This window comes from Mercenaria mercenaria, chromosome 4, assembly GCF_021730395.1.
Source record: "Mercenaria mercenaria strain notata chromosome 4, MADL_Memer_1, whole genome shotgun sequence".
Lineage (NCBI taxonomy): Eukaryota > Metazoa > Mollusca > Bivalvia > Venerida > Veneridae > Mercenaria > Mercenaria mercenaria.
The window spans coordinates 70,883,248-70,901,612 of record NC_069364.1 but is presented as its reverse complement, the minus strand read 5'-3'; the positions used below and the strand labels follow the sequence as shown (position 1 = coordinate 70,901,612).

The 18,365-nt window shown below is 35.3% G+C and overlaps 1 protein-coding gene across 1 annotated transcript in view; it reads right to left on the bottom strand.

Moving 5' to 3' along the window:
- Nucleotides 1-18,365, bottom strand: part of LOC128556448 (uncharacterized) — a 54,390-nt gene that overhangs the window by 11,896 nt on the left and 24,129 nt on the right. The window contains exons 2-5 of the mRNA XM_053541642.1: nt 14,358-14,479; nt 12,292-12,356; nt 9,374-9,411; nt 4,546-4,625 (exon numbers count right to left, since the gene is read on the bottom strand). Of these exons, the coding sequence (XP_053397617.1) occupies nt 4,546-4,625; nt 9,374-9,411; nt 12,292-12,356; nt 14,358-14,479 (305 nt within the window). The remainder of the gene's footprint in view (nt 1-4,545; nt 4,626-9,373; nt 9,412-12,291; nt 12,357-14,357; nt 14,480-18,365) is intronic.

The following is an 18,365-nucleotide window of genomic DNA, read 5'->3' as shown; positions in this document are numbered from 1 at the left end:
TTAAAATGATTGAACCATTCATTTATGGAAATATTTGGTTCAGCCACATTTTTATTCGTCAGACGTTTTAATTTTTTCCAAAATAATTTCGGATCATTCACTGATGAGTCCAGACTTTGTAAACTACGTTTGAAATATGCTTTCTTTTTCTCTCTACAGACAGCTCTATACTCATTTCTACATGAAATGTAAACATTTAATTCACGTACATTCTTACTTACTCTGAAGCTTCGTAGTAACTTGTTACATCTGGTTTTTAACTTTGAACATTTTGAATCAAACCATTTCTGTCTGTCCTTATTGATGTAAACATTTTTCTGCTCTCTAAACTTCTCTGTACAATTGATTATTACATTTTCAAAACTTGAAATTATATCATCTATACTAACTGCTATATCATCAATGTTTGAATCAATAATATCAAATATACCATTTAATACACCCTCTGTTAACACTGATTTATAATCAGCAGCATTTCACTATTAATATTGAATTTGTTTGTTTTGATTGCGTCTGTTTTGACTTTATTTAGACACATTTTAGAAGCTAAACTTTGTATACTAAGGCATATTGGTAAATGATCACTGTCAGTCCTAGTTTCAATGTTAAAATTTAATATTGCATCAAATATGCCGCTTGTGCCTATGAAATAATCTACTGTACTACATCCATTTGATCCTAAATATGTATAATCTCCAATATCCTTATCTGTCCCAAGTCTTCCATTTACTATCAACAACCTATAACTTTTGCAAAAAGCTAGTAAGTCTCTGCCATATGAATTTAGTTTACTGTCTCTGTTAGCTCTAAATGTAGGGATGTTATCATCAATAATATCAAGAAATTGTTGTAATACAGGAATATTGTCATTAGTACTTAAATAGTCATTCTCATTCCCTGTTCTTGCATTTAGATCTCCGCAAATCAAAATTTCTCTGTTAACAAACAAATGCATATTTTCAATGATAGTACCCTCCAATAAATTAATACCAGATTCGGAACTCTCATAGAAGTTTGAATTTTGTGGCGGAAAGTATAAACATGCAAATATGACATCTTTATTCATATGAAATAAGGATTTGTCTAGCTTTAAAAATATCCCAAAATTGCAATTATTTATAACTCGTACAACAAATTTTGCAATATTACGCTTAATATAAACTAAAATTCCACCCATATTTCTACCACCTAATACAGATTTCTTTGCTAAACAACTGTAACACATATATTCAGGTAAAACATTTGTTAAACACTCAGTGTCACTTAGCCAAGTTTCCTGTAAGCAAACAATGTCAAATTTCCCTATAAAAATCAAAAAGTCAGTATCATGTAATTTGTCGCATAGGCCATGTATATTCCAAGATATAAAGTTAACATCATGTGAGGGGCCTTGGCCGGCATCCTATTTACTACATGTACTAGTTTCTTGATTTATCTGGGTGTCTTCTATTATCTCTGTCTCCTCGGTACAGGGATTAGCCTTATCAAGCCGTCTTACACCTCTCCTAAATGATCGGGATTTAATAACACTATTTTCAGAATCTGTGTTAGGTAAAGTACACAAGACACCATTTTTGAAATAACCCCGTTTACCGTGGATCTTCAGTTCCCTTAACTGATCTCGTTGCAAAGTCGTCAGGTCATTAGCAATACGTATACCTTTAGCCCTCAAGGTATCACGTATACCAAATAAACGCAGTTTATCATTTAAGTTTTGGAACTGTACTACAACCATTCTGGACTGATCCGCATCATCATTCGGTGACCCAATACGTTTTGCAAACGATAATTCGATTTTTTCTGGCTCCTCAGGTTCGATAACGGCAAATATTTCATTTTTCATTTTTGTTTTTAACATTTCATTTGATTCGTCATTACCTTCTGCTAATCCAAATATTCGCATGTTATTTTTACAGTTTAATTTTTCCAAGCGATCAATCTGTCTTTCTAGTTTATCAATTCTATCACGTGACTGTTCATATTCAAGGCTTAATGACGCTATATCAGAAGTATTCATATCGTTCGTATAGACCAAATTTTCAGTTTTACCTTCCAAGTTTCGCACCTGATCCTCCAGCAACACTTGCTTTCTTTCAAAATGTGTGAACTTCATTTTAATTTCACATACTTCTGTCTTTACTGCGGCCATTGACCCGTGGAGTAACTTCACTCCTTACTTGTTCAATTTGATTACTCATATTTTTATTTGAATCTGCTATCGCGTCTAAAATTTGCTGCGTTTCTGATGGACCAGGATTCATCTCGATGTCTGACGATAATAATAACATCCTCTGGTAAAACAACAAATATACATTTCCAAAACACAACCCTAGTAAATATATTAAATCTCTAATATTAGAGATACACTAAAAGTGAATACAAAAAAATGTCTTACCGACCCATGTTACCACAGAAAAATGTATTTACTTTTTACATAGGACTTATAATAAACAAGTTAGAAAAATACCTAAAATATTGAAAATCTAAAAATAGGATTTCTAAAAATAGACTAATTCCTGGAATTTAAGGGGAAGAAACTTAAAAAAAGTTAAAAAAAGGTTACTTCCCTTTGGCTCTAAGCCAATCAGAATGAGATATAGTGAAAATACATCAAAATTAACCTTAAATTCTAGGTAAAAGGGGACACAATTCAAGAAAAATTAGTGTCAGAGTTATGCACCTTGTGTCACATGATGTGGGTGATGAGGTGGAACATCTATTTTAAGTCTGAATCAAATCCATTCAGTAGTAACTGAGATATAGTGAAAATACATAAAAAATAACCTTAAATTCTAAGTAAAAAGGGGCATAATTCATGAAAAATTGGTGTCAGAGTTATGCACCTTGTGTAACATGATGTGGGTGATGAGGTGGAACATCTATTTTAAGTTTGAATCAAATCCATTTAGTAATAACTGAGATAGAGTGAAAATACAGCAAAATTAACCCTAAATTCTAAGTAAAAGGGGACATAATTCATGAAAACTTGGTGTCAAGAGTTATGCACCTTGTGTCACATGATGTGGGTGATAAGGTGGAACATGTATTTTAAGTTTGAATCAAATCCATTTTGTAATAACTGAGATATAGTGAAAATACATCAAAATCAACCTTAAATTTGAAGTAAAAGGGGACATAATTCATAAAAAATTTATGTCAGAGTTAAGCACCTTATGTCACATGATGTAGGTGATGAGGTGGAACAACTATTTTAAGTTTGAATCAAATCCATTTAGTAAAAACTGAGATATAGTGAAAATACAACAAAATTAACCTTAAATTCTAAGTAAAAGGGGACATAATTCATGAAAACTTGGTGTCAGAGTTATGCACCTTGTGTCACATGATGTGGGCACATGATGTGGGTGATGAGATGGAACATCTATTTTAAGTTTGAATCAAATGCATTCAGTAGTAACTGAGATATAGTGAAAATACATCAAAATCAACCTTAAATTCTAAGTAAAAAAGGGGATAATTCATAAAAAAAATTGGTGTCAGAGTTATGCACCTTGTGTCACATGATGTGGGTGATGAGGTGGAACATCTATTTTAAGTTTGAATCAAATCCATTTGGTAATAACTGAGATAGAGTGAAAATACAGCAAAATTAACCCTAAATTCTAAGTAAAAGGGGACATAATTCATGAAAACTTGGTGTCAAGAGTTATGCACCTTGTGTCACATGATGTGGGTGATAAGGTGGAACATGTATTTTAAGTTTGAATCAAATTCATTTGGTAATAACTGAGATAATAGATTTCGGGACGTGACGGGACAGGACGGGACGGGACGGGACGCGACGCGACGGGACGCGACAAAACTGACTCCTATATACCCCCCTCAAACATGTTTGGTGGGGGTATAATAATTATATGTTGACTTTAGATTAATTAGGTAAGGCCATGACAGAACAACAGCTCTACAATCTACAACACACTTTGATACAAGTTGAATTGCACACATCATTGGGGTTACTTTTTTACAAATCAAGCAGAATCTCATACAAATAATGCATTTTACTTATATAGATGTTGAAAAAGTATGCATAATTAATACAGTAAAAATAGAAAAGAGCTAAATCATCAATGTATATCATATTGTAAGCTGCAGCACTAGATAATGTGGTTAGGATTCATATGCAAGGCAAAATGCTATAATTCTATTTCAGTTTCAAAGCTTTATATCAACTGATGACCACAATGGACTCCAACATCTTATTTTATAAATGAACAAGCTAAGCTCTTGAAAACTGAAGTTATCTACTAACCACAACCATGCAATCTTCATATAAAAACTGACCACTGCAGGTAAAAGTTTTCCTTATTTACTGATTAGGCACCAAATGGTCGACACACAATCGGACAGACCTTCCCTGCCACTGCGTATCATCCTGTCTTCTACCATGAAGGGCATAACATGTGAATAACAAATTTAACATTTTTGCTCTGCATCTGGTGTTCACCCATGATACTTCAAATCTTATGCTGAAAAAAAAATTGTATCTTTTATTTATAAAAAAGGTAAAATGTAGAGATGACATACCCTTCTGGTTATATCTGTCAGCTTCTCCTTTGTAGTTTCATTATAACTTTTGATTTTCACAGATCTTGGCTGGGCTTTTACTGTAAATATTAAAAATTATTTTTAATTTAAAATAATTTGATTTATTTATTTCGAGAAATGTTTTGTTTGTTGTCATAGAAACGTAGCCAATCAGCTGTCAATCTGGTTCCCGATTTTGTAGTCCTTTATTTATAGCACTAAACCATTCAACCGAGAGCCAGTCGTCTAAAATAACAGTATAAAACCGAAAATCACGTGCAGTCTGTCTCACTTACGCTGTTTCTTTTGACAAGTCACACCGATAAATTCTCCCACCCGCCACACCCCGTAAATTCGATAAGTCAACAAATTTTTAGATGTTGCAGTTTGATCTTTTATATACGATGTATTGTATCATTTTTCTGTTTAACATTTGCATATGTCTGTTAGAATGTTATTGGAAACAGAATTGCTGTCTAGTACTTTTATTTCAGACTGTGTCGTCTGCTTAATATCGATATCTGTTGTATTGGAATCAGAAGATCGTCTGCGTTTGCCAACGTCTTCATTGGTACCAGGAACGAATGGACAGCATACGTATTAACGTTTCAGTCAGACTGTTGTATTTTATGAGATTTATTAAAGTTCCTAGGTTCACCAACAGAGAAATGATAGACTGTGATTACTTTAAAAGTGTTATTTAGTAAAACACAGACTCTGTTCATGTAAATTTTGTGTCATTCTCAAAGGACAGTTTCTTTGTTTTATTTGATATATTTTGGCAAACGGTACTGTTTCTGATATATGTTAATAATGTTTTTCATTATGAGATATCAATTATAACGTGTATATTTGTGGAAATGACGGTCTCATGCTCCTTCTTTTTTAAATTACAATTTAATAGTCGCTCTTAATGGATAATTTGCAAAAAACAAAACAAAAAAGCGGGAAAAATTGTTTATTGACCGGAAGGTGACCGGGCGCTGTGGTTTAAGCTAAGAAAATTGAACCATATACTTCATAATTTTACCTTCGAAACTTCCGGTTACGGGTGTATCAACTCTGGTCGATGGCATTATTTGCGCTTAATTAATTGAGTTGACAGTTTCGGGTCCGTAGACTGTTTAATTACTTTTGTTTTGGGTTATCTCAGGTCACAAGCTTAGTAACGTGGTAAAATAATTGATATGGCTCGAATGTTGCTTCGGGTCATTATACTGTGTTGACTCGAATGTCGCTTCGGGTCCTTATGCTAGCTTTGACTGTAGACTCAAATGTCGCTTTGGGTCACTTGGTTATTTTGTTGCCGACTCGAATGTCGCTTCGGGTCCTTATGCTAGCTTTGACTGTAGACTCAAATGTCGCTTTGGGTCTTTTGTTATTGTTGTTGTTGACTCGAATGTCGCTTCGGGTCTATAGGTCTGGCCCTTTGTGTATTGGTAAGACCTAGTTAATGTGGTTACCGTTTTAGATGTATTTAGCCAATGGCATTCCCTAACGCCGAATGTGTGGTTGTGCATTTTTAGTTTCCTAAGCTGGTACCTGTTGAGGGTACATTACATTGGGGAACTGGGGGTTTACGATTACACAGTCGGTAGGACTCTTATGGCTAAAGGTTTTGTGTATCATGATGCAGTTAATATCTCAGTGACCTGAGTGTAAATATGCAAGTGCGTTTTATTCATTTAAAATTGGTTGCCTTTTATATGACGAGCCCGGTCTCCTTTCGGTTAACCTCCTTATTGCGTTTGATATTAGTTTTCAATAGTTTGGTAGCGAGCTTTAACGCCTAACATACCGAACTCAGAGCGGCCATTTTACCCAACTCATATTAATAAATGTTTGAGCATTCATTTTAATGTAAACTGTATTAGATGATTGATTAAATGTTTGATTATTCGCCGCTCAGGCGCTTAATAAATAGAGTGAAGACTGCACGTGCTTTTGTCTTTTATTTTGAGTAATTACAAATAAACAAATATGTAACTAAGTCAGACCTGTGAAGAAAAATTACAGCATATAAAACAGATAAACTCTCTGTTTAAACATAACTTTACATAGTTCGGAGAAATTCTTTTCAGCATATCTGAGAAGTATTGAACCGTATCTACTTGTCTGATAGTTACTCAAAGGTATGAAGCTGGAATACAGCATTAAAACAATGTAAACTGTGGGTACTGCTTTTTGTTGACTTTTGCCTAGTAAGAATACTGTGGAGTATGCGAGTCACTTGCATTTCACATCCCAAGAATTAAAGGGACTGGCCTCCAGCTTGTTAGACAATAAAAAATTTTCTTATTTTTTTTTAGATATCTGGAAATAAATGCTATATTTCTTAAGAAGGCTTTAAAACTTAATTACTGACAAACTATATGTTACGGAAACACAATGAGAATCTGCAGTTTTTACTACTTTTTACGATGAAAATCGAAAAGCGCTTATAAGCTTTACTCCAGGTAAACTGTCTCAATTATAAATATCTACATTTTGAAGTCATAATTCACTAATTCCGCCATATAGCTATTGGTAACGACGACAGGAAAATGTCTTTATTGCCGAGACAGTCCGGGGTTTGATTCCCGACGTGGTCACTGGAATTTTTTTAATATTTTAGAAACAAAAACTCGTATTATAGTTCATAATATGACCAAACTACAATTTGAAAGAAATATTATTTTTAGCCAAATCTGGAGTTCAGTGCCTTTAAGTTGTGCTCTGCGACTGGAGTTACATTCTTTTATTTGAAGAAGCCATCTAACTTGCTTGCAGAAGATCAGTGAATCCAAACTGGTATTCACACACAACTGAAATACTGCCTAGAAAAACATCTTGCATCTTCTTCAAAAAATAAATACTGGAAAGATGTCACATAATCTGAACCATGTTGGTGTGACTTTATAGAAGGAAAATAAAACAAGAGCTGTTTGTAAAATACATATGCCACCTTTCCCTATGCCATGTTAGAGGAAATTTGTATGTTGTAGCCTTTCACCTAATGACATAAAAATAACCAAGGTGCCATAGACTAAGAGTTCCCCAGCAACAGATCTAACTAGAACTGTCACAGGAGTGACTCATACCCCCACCATACGGTCTTGTCACAGAAGAATGGCAACCATAAGGAATCTTAAAAATACTTTGGAGTACTTCATCCTGGGCTTCCACATATAAGTAATACTAGTATAATACTAGTATAGTAATACAAGTAAATATATTAAATCTCTAATATTTGAGATACACTAAAAGTGAATACAAAAAAGGGTCTTACGACCCATGTTACAACAGAAAAATGTTCTTACTTTTTACACAGGACTTATAATAAAAAAGTTAGAAAAATACCTAAAATACTGAAAATCTAAAAATAGGATTTCTAAAAATAGACTAATTCCTGGAATTTAAGGGGAAGAAACTCAGTACAAAAGTTAAAAAAAGGTTACTTCCCTTTGGCTCTAAGCCAATCAGAATGAGATATAGTGAAAATACATCAAAATTAACCTTAAATTCTAGGTAAAAGGGGACACAATTCAAGAAAAATTAGTGTCAGAGTTATGCACCTTGTGTCACATGATGTGGGTGATGAGGTGGAACATCTATTTTAAGTCTGGATCAAATCCATTCAGTAGTAACTGAGATATAGTGAAAATACATCAAAATTAACCTTAAATTCTAAGTAAAAAGGGGCATAATTCATGAAAAATTGGTGTCAGAGTTATGCACCTTGTGTCACATGATGTGGGTGATGAGGTGGAACATCTATTTTAAGTTTGAATCAAATCCATATTGTAATAATTGAGATATAGTGAAAATACATCAAAATCAACCTTAAATTTGAAGTAAAAGGGGACATAATTCATAAAAAATTTATGTCAGAGTTAAGCACCTTATGTCACATCATCTGGGTGATGAGGTGGAACAACTATTTTAAGTCTGAATCAAATCCATTTAGTAATAACTGAGATATAGTGAAAATACAAGAAAATTAACCTTAAATTCTAAGTAAAAGGGGACATAATTCATGAAAACTTGGTGTCAGAGTTATGTACCTTGTGTCACATGATGTGGGCACATGATGTGGGTGATGAGGTGGAACATCTATTTTAAGTTTGAATCAAATCCATTTAGTAATAACTGAGATATAGTGAAAATACAAAAAATTAACCTTAAATTCTAAGTAAAAGGGGACATAATTCATGAAAACTTGGTGTCAAGAGTTATGAACCTTGTGTCACATGATGTGGGTGATAAGGTGGAACATGTATTTTAAGTTTGAATCAAATCCATTTGGTAATAACTGAGATAATAGATTTCGGGACGGGACGGGACGGGACGGGACGCAACGGGACGGGACGGGACGCGACGCGACGCGACAAAACTGCCTCCTATATACCCCCCTCAAACATGTTTGGTAGGGGTATAAAAACATTTTTAATTTCAAGGTCACTGTGACCTAAAGCATTGATGTACTGACCCAAAAAAATCTGTGACCTCATGTCTTGAGGTACTGACCCCTATAAGCAATATGGGCTACCTCTTGACGACAGACAATCATATTGTGAAGTTTGACCACTGTAAGCCAAAGTGTTCTCTAACTGTTAATCAGAAACCAAATGGTCTACCTACTATCCAACAGACAGACTGACCAAATGACAATAAGGAAAGCAATATAACCCCTCTTCTTCCATGGAGGAAAGCAAAATAAAACATTATAATGAAACTGCTGTGTTGGATTCTATATTTTTATATATTCATAACTGCTTTTGACTGACAAAGTACCAGTTAATGATTCTCTTTTAATGATATGGTTGACTGAGCAAAACAAATAACTTACTGTTTTGATGGATTCTCACAACCTCCAAAATGTAAGGCCTGTAAAAGAAGAAACACATTTTTACTAAGTTTAATAAGTTTAACAATTTAGTAAGAGACTAAGTCATCTTGTGTATAGAACAAACATTATTTAACAGTAACAGTTCTCTATTTCATTAAACCTTGTAAAATCTGATGATAATACTGCAGAAGTAGAAATTTTTGTCAGGGTTTAATTTTCACTAGATTTATGAGGTCATCAATCTACATGTTTTCATATGAAGAAGCTGTTTAAGGCTTAGAATTAGGCTTTCAGAAACAAAAATCAAACAACACCAAATCATAGAAAGAAAGAGTTGTTTGACATGAAAATTGAACAGCATGTAAAACATGTATATTACTTTACGAAACAAGTGCCAGTATACTGATATAAACATTGAATTCCGGAAAAGGACTGCCTAAAGGGGCCCAACTTCCGGACAGTAAAACGCCTTTAAAAACTCCCCATTTACAAAGAACTGTTACACATGTTCGTTTTGATGCATTTGCAATAGTGTGCGAGTGGTGAAATTTCACATAAAGTTTTCAGCAATTGTTTATCTTTATTTCTTTACAAATGGCATTTATTTTCAAAGGGAGACAACTTTTCTGAATATTTTAAGTACAAATGGCATTTATTTTCAAAGGGAGACAACTTTTTCCGAATATTTTAAGTATCAGTTAAGAAAAAGTTTTCTCCCTTTGAAAATGAATGCCATTTGTAAAGAAATAAAGATAAACAATTGCTGAAAACTGTCTTCCACTTTGTTATGTGAATTTTCACTACTCGCACGCTATTGCAAATGCATCAAAACAAACATGTGTAACAGTTCTTTGAAAATGGTGAGTTTTTAAAGGTGTTTGACTGTCCGGAAGTGGGGCCCCTTTAGGCAGTCCTTTTCCGGAATTCAATGTTTATATCAGTATACTGACACTTGTTTCATAAGGTAATATACATGTTTTACATGCTGTGCAATTTTCATGTTAAACAACTACTTTCTGTCTATGATTTGGTGTTGTTTGATTTTTGTTTCTCAAAGCCTTATTCTAAACTAAGTGTTCTCTATTTTCACAATGATGGCCTCTGAACCCAGTCAAGCAGAACAATATGAACACACATGAAAGAGGTCCATACAAGGATTCATCTCACAAAATTTAGTGAAACCCATGAAGTGGTTCTTATAGCGATAAAGCATTTTCTATTTTTAGCTCTGGCAGCCACTAAAATGCATTCAAGCAGCACCATTTAAACAATTAAAACGAACTTGACTAGAGTTCATTCAAACTGAATCAAAGCTTGGGGATGATTCATAAAGTGGATCATGAAAAGTAGTTTAAAGATTTCCTTTTTTCAGCTCAGGTGACCCCTACCTGCTGTCACGCAAAACCAATTGAACATAAGAGAAATATATGCAAGGACACTTCTGATCGAGTTTGGTGAAAATCCTTTAGTCATGTGATTCATGAGAAGAAATTGTTTAAAATGTTTGCTATTTAGAGCTCTAGCCGACCTTAAATGATGTCAAGCAGAATCATCTGAACAAACTTAGCTCATACCTGGAAACGACTGATTCTGCCTTTGGGATCAGTGTAGATCATGATCAGCCTGCACATCCATGCAGTCTGATCATGATCTGCACTGTTCGCCATTCAGCCAGTATCTTTTTGATAAGCACTCCTTTAAACAGTTAATGGTACTGTCCAAACTAAAAGATGGACAAGTTCATTATAGAAATTTAGCAGGGTAAGGGTTAAGACAGGCCCTTGCAAGGATGCTTCAAACCATGTTTCATGTAGACTCATCAAGTGGTTTATTGGCAGACATTGTTTAAAGCAAAAAGCTAAGTATAGACATGGCACAATCATAACAGCTCTCATCGAGCCTTTGGATTACATATGATAACAAGAGCTGTCGGAGGACAGCAACGCTCGACTATTCAACAGCCTTGTCAATTGAATGAATACAAGTTGAAAAAGGGGCATAATTTTGTAAAATGCAAAGTAGAGGTATTGAACCTCTGTACTGCATGTCATATCATGACAGCGAACAAGTGTGTGAAGTTTCAATCCTTTCCAATTTGTGGATACTGAGATACCAGCTTACATACAAAAACTTAACAAAAAAGTGCTAAGTCAAAGGGGCATAATTTTGTAAAAATGCCAAGTAGAGTTATGGGACCTTCACAGTGCATGTTAGATCATGACAGTGAACAAGTGTGTGAAGTTTCAATCCATTCCAATTAGTGGATACTGAGATATCAGATTACATACAAAAATTTAAACCAAAAACTGCTAAGTCGAAAAAGGGCATAATTTTGAAAAAAAAGAGAGTAGAGTTATGGGACTTGCTTAGTGCATGTCAAATCATGATAGTGAAGAAGTATGTGAAGTTTCAATCCATTCCCATTAGTAACTACTGAGATACCAGCTTACATACAAAACCTTAACCAAAAATTTCTAAGTCGAAAAAGGGGCATAATTTTGTAAAAAAAAAATAGAGTTATGGAACCTGTGCAATGTAGATCAGTTCATCACAGTGAATAAGTGTGTGAAGTTTCAATCCATTCCCACAAGTGGTTACTGAGTTACCAGCTTACATACAAAACCTTAACCAAAAATTTCTAAGTCGAAAAAGGGGCATAATTTTGTAAAAAAGCAAAATAGAGTTATGGAACCTGTGCAATGTAAGTCAGTTTGTCACAGTCAATAAGTGTGTGAAGTTTCAATCCATTCCCAAAAGTGGTTACTGAGATACCAGCTTACATACAAAACCTTAACCAAAATCGGGACGCGGACGCGGACGCAGACGCCGACGCCGACGCCAACGCCGACGCATGGGCGAGTGCAATAGCTCACTATTCTATGAATAGTCGAGCTAAAAAGGCAGTTCAACAAGCATACCTTGTACTTGGGTTTGCAGACAGATTCCATGTGATAGGTATCAATGAACCTCTGTGATTTCTTAACTGAAATAGACAACAATCATTCTCCCAATCTGAAACTATCTATATCAGTCATATACCAAAATTACATAAAAAATTTGCAATTCAGATTCTTGTTTCGATATGACCTGTTATTTCTGTAGGGGAAATATAGCGCTGTAAAGTGGAAAAACAAATATATAAATGCAGACTTCATAAAATTATTCATAATGTAAGGGAATAATATGACCTTTTTAAGAGAAAATATTAACAATTACAAGAGGGTCATGGTGACCCTGGACTACTTACCTGAGTAATATGAGCTACATGTTTCAAATGTCAAATTGATGATAAAATATTAAGAAAGTTAGTAGGTCACATTCATGGTCAATGTAATTCTGTTTTATGATTTGTGTGCAAAACTGTGTAAGTCATCAATATTTCAAGGCTGTATCTTAAAGAACAATAAAGTAGGTCAAGGTCACAATCAAGTGACATCATATTACTTGGGGTAATCAGGTAATTATAATTAAATAGTCATGGAAATAGGATCAGATGATTTTTTAAGTATTTTTCCTATATAACTCACATAATAACTGAGTAACCCCAGGGCGGGGCCTCTTTTAACCCCAGGGGCATAATTTGAACAATTTTGGTAAAGGACTACTACACAATGCATCATACCAAATATCAAAAGCCTAGGTCGTATGGTTTCTGACAAGAAGATTTTTAAAGCTTTTTCCTATATAAGTCTATATAAAACTTGGGACCCCAAGGGCAGAGCCTCTTTTCACCCCAGGGGTACAATTTGAACAATTTTGGTTGAGGACGATAAGACAATGCTACAAACCAAATATCAAAGGTCTAAGAGTTGTGGTTTCAGATAAGAAGATTTTTAAACTTTTTCCCCTATATAACTCTATATAAACCATGTGACCCCCGGGGCGGGGCCATTTTTGACCCTAGGGGGTAATTTGAACAATCTTGGTAGATGCTACATATGCTAAATACCAAATATCAAAGCCCTAGGCCATGTGGTTTCGTACAAGAAGATTTTCAAAGTTTTCCCTATATAACACTATATATAAACCATATGACCCCCGGGGCGGGGCCATATTTGACCCTAGAGGGATAATTTGAACAATTTTGGTAGAGGACCACTAGATGATGCTACATAACAGATATCAAAGCCCTAGGCCGTGTGGTTTTATACCAGAAGATTTTCAAAGCTTTCCCTATATAACTCTATATAAACCATGTGACCACCGGGGCGGGGCCATATTTGACCCTAGGGGGATAATTTGAACAATCTTGGTAGAGGACCACTAGATGATGCTACATACCAAATATCAAAGCCCTAGGCCCTGTGGTTTTGGACAAGAAGATTTTTAAAGTTTTTCCTTTCCATTACCATGGCAACCAGAGTTCAGCATGGAATTCAATTATTAGAACAATTTTGAAAGGGGGCCACACAAGGATCATTCCTGTGAAGTTTGGTGTAATTCTGCCCAGTGTTTTTTTTTAGAAGATTTTTTTAGAAATTGTTGACGCATGATGGACGACGCAAGACGCACATCAAGCGGTCACAATAGCTCACCTTGTCACTTAGTGACAGGTGAGCTAAAAATATAACCAATGCCGACGCCGACAATCAACTGACGACAATACCTCGTAGATTTTTTCAAAAATCAGACAAACTAGAAAGGGAAAAACTTTCTGACATGTAACTAAAAATTTTAATAAATGTTATTTTTGGACTGAAAGTGGCTCATTAAGTTTAGAGTCAGTGACCTCTGTATTTTTGTTGAAAATTTATATTAACAGGTTGACTCTTTGGTAAGAATATAATTTGAATAAGAAAAACATAAGAAGCTTAAAATAAATTCAGCATGACTGCTTAAGATAGCGTTTGGATGCCTACATGTACAACCTATAACATGGTGACAACTCCAGTATCAGAACAGTATACAATTTTAGTGTTTCGCTAGCACATTTTAATTCAAAATGATATAACAGTCTTATACAGTCAGGTAAAAATAAAATCACCTTGAGAACAATGTTATTGTGATTACATAAGTCACATGTCTGTAGAATGGTTTCCTTGATCTGCTGTCCAGACTGGTTCTCATTTATATCAATACAATATACCTCACCACCACTCACATCTCCTGAAATTGAAAATTATTTTGTTAAGTGATTTTCAAAAGCTACAGTACTGGTATAAAGGGAATATCATTTTAACTGGTATGATCTTCTTCATTATTATGATACTGGCAATAAAACCAAATTATTAAGTTTTCACTATATTTAAACCTTTACCATGCTATATTTCTAAAATGGACTGGTTTATCATTCAATTTGGGCAGTACCATTTATTATTCGAAGGGATGTTCACTGAAAATTTACTGACTGAATACTGAACAGTGCAGACCTGAAGATCATCCTGCACTTTATTACCCAAAATGACAGAAACTTTCTACCATATATTATACTAAAGGAAATTATATCATTTTTTCAAGTTTGTACACACTGTGACTGTATGCATTAGACTTCTGTAACTGTTGTGAACAATATAAAGTAGTCCTTACTTAGTTCAGCTATGTGAGTCAAATAACAACAAATTGTACAAGTTTTTTCATTGTAAAATATTTCACAACACCATCAAAAAAATAACCAGGAATTGTTAAACCTAATTAGTTAAAAGCCCTTGATCAAATGAGCATATAATCATACACAGTAAAGTCTTGTGGGAATATTCTAGTAAAACTATACATATCCCAGTAAAATGCCATCATATGTTGACATTTTATTGCTTTTTAATGTTAACGGCACTAACATCCTTCTTCCCCACTTTTCCCTACTTGCATTTTATGTGTTATAGGTGCAGAATTAAGCTTTAACTGGTGAATAAAGCTTGATGCTTATGACAATTACTTTCATTCCATCTGCTAGAAAACAAACACTGCTGTCATGACAAGGTGTGGGTATTTAAGTGGATTATGACATCAGCTCAACTTAATGCCATGATGTATATGTCTCCAACACAACTCAAAGTCATGACAGATATGACCCCTAGTACGACTCAAAGCCATGACCGATATGACCCCAGCAAGTACAACTCAAAGCCGTGACATATATGACCCCAGGTACGACTTGAGGTCTTGATAGATATGACCTCCAATAAGTACTACTCAAAGCAGTGTTGGATACAACCCCAACTCTACTCAAAGCTTTGACAGATATGGCCCCCTGTGTGGCTCAAAGTCATGATGGATATGACCCCGATTCAACTCAAAGCTGTGACAGACATGACCTCAAAACAAATCAAAGCCATGACAGAAATGACCCCTGCACAAACTCAAAGTTATAACATTTATGACCCCCAGTGCAACTTGAAGCCGTGATGGAAATTTAAAGCACTGTGACCCCAGCACAATTCAAAGCCATGATGGATATGACCCCAGCACAATTTGAAGCTGTGACGGATAAGACCCCAGCACAACTAAAAGCTATAACCTCCCATTGCAGCCATTTACTTTCAAGTAAACTAAAACTGACATACTGCATTCAAGTAGTTCTATAGAGCTCTGCAATACTGTACTTTATGCCATTTGTTCTTATCTGACATTTCACAGAAATTATAGTTACCAGGTTCATAAAAGATGCATGATAAAGAAGACATTTCTTTGAAAGGCGGAATTGACAAATAGACATTTGTTTGCCAAATGTGTAATTGACATCAATATTTTATACTTTGACATTTTATTCCATGCATTTGACAATTGCTTTTTGACATAAAACAACAACAATGCACAATATTACACATAATGAAAATGCATAAATAATGTACCTCAGGGAGTTAATGCACTGGTATGTCTCTTATGAACGTACAAAACAATTCCAATGATTTGTCCATCAGATACAAAAATAGAAATACACCGAAGACAGAAGTTTAAATACTGCCTGCTGAATTTATAGTCATGCAAAACATGAATATTCACAAGCCTTGATAAGGGCTTAAGAAAACAGCAATTATTCTGGTTCTTGTGGGTACTGAACCTGTGTTTCTGGGGGGCTGGGTGTATGACATATTTTTATATATAAAGTGTACTGGGTATTTTTGACAAATGAATAGAAAACCACAAATTATTAATTTATCCAAGTTAAATATTCTATCTTCAGGGTTAACAAGAGGCCATGACGGCCCTATATCGCTCACCAGAGTTGATCTGGCTTTCTGACCTACTTTTTGACCCCACATGACCCAGTTTCAAACTCGACCTAGAGATCTTCAAGACAAACATTCTGACCAAGTTTCAGAAAGACTGGGTCACAACTGTGGCCTCCAGAGTGTTAACAAGCTTTTCCTTTAATTTGACAGGGTGGCCTAGTTTTTGACCCCAAATGACCCAGATTCAAATCTGACCTAGAGGTCATCAAGACGAACATTCTGACCAATTCTCATGAGTTTCAAACTTAAACTGTGGACTTGATATAGTGTTTACAAGATTTTCCTTTGAACTGGCCTACTGACCTAGATTTTGACACCACATGACCTACTTTGAACTTGTCCTCGAGATCATCAAGACAAACATTCTGACCAAGTTTCATAAAGATTGGGTCACAAATGTGACTTCTAAAGTGTTAACAAGGCAAATGCTGACGGATGACGGACAATGACCGGTCACAATAGCTCTCCTCGAGCACGAAGTGCTCTGATGAGCTAAAAATTAAGCTGCATAACAAATTATGCATATATATTCAATTTTATTTGCAAGTAGAGTTCTGCCCAGCATGACACTTGGGCTGCAAAATCTGACTGAAGTGCTATACTGTTGCTAGAGCTTACAATGGTGACTGCAGTGCTAGAGCTTACAATGGAGACTGCAGTGCTATACTGTTGCTAGAGCTTACAATGGAGAATGCAGTGCTATACTGTTGCTAGAGCTTACAATGAAGACTGCAGTGCTATACTGTTGCTAGAGCTTACAATGGAGACTGCAGTGCTATACTGTTGCTAGAGCTTACAATGGAGACTGCAGTGCTATACTGTTGCTAGAGCTTACAAATGAGACTGCAGTGCTACACTGTTGCTAGAGCTTACAATCGAGACTGCAGTGCTATACTGTTGCTAGAGCTTACAATGGAGACTGCAGTGCTATACTGTTGCTAGAGCTTACAATGGAGACTGCAGTGCTATACTCTTGCTAGAGCTTTCAATGGAGACTGCAGTGCTATACTGTTGCTAGAGGTTACAATCGAGACTGCAGTGCTATACTGTTGCTAGAGCTTACAATGGAGACTGCAGTGCTAGAGCTTACAATGGAGACTGCAGTGCTATACTGTTGCTAGAGCTTACAATGGAGACTGCAGTGCTATACTGTTGCTAGAGCTTACAATGGAGACTGCAGTGCGATACTGTTGCTAGAGCTTACAATGGAGACTGCAGTGCTATACTGTTGCTAAAGCTTACAATCGAGACTGCAGTGCTATACTGTTGCTAGAGCTTACAATCGAGACTGCAGTGCTATACTGTTGCTAGAGCTTACAATCCAGACTGCAGTGCTATACTGTTGCTAGAGATTACAATCCAGACTGCAGTGCTATACTGATGTTGCTAGAGCTTACACTAGAGACTGCGGTGCTATACTGTTGCTATAGCTTACAATGAACTAGTAGCTTGTGTGGTAATGTTTGATTATTACCTCAAAATACTTTTTGTTCTTGCTTTTATCACTGTTTTAAAAGGTTGAAATACACAGTGGGTTTGTGATTTATAACACAGTGGGTTAGCAACTTATAACACAGGGGGCTAAGCAATTTATAACACGGGGTTAGTGATTTATAACCCGCTACTGACTATTCTAATTGATGACAGACTTCTATTAGCTAATGAAATATTATTTAGATGAATGGTGGTAAACACGAATGTAGGCACCTAATCGAATCGACGATGCTACTTTTTGCCTGTAAACAATATTCTTCTCTTAAACTAGAGCTATCACTAAAGGTGATAAATGTACCCCCCGCATGCACTGACAGTACATTGCAATT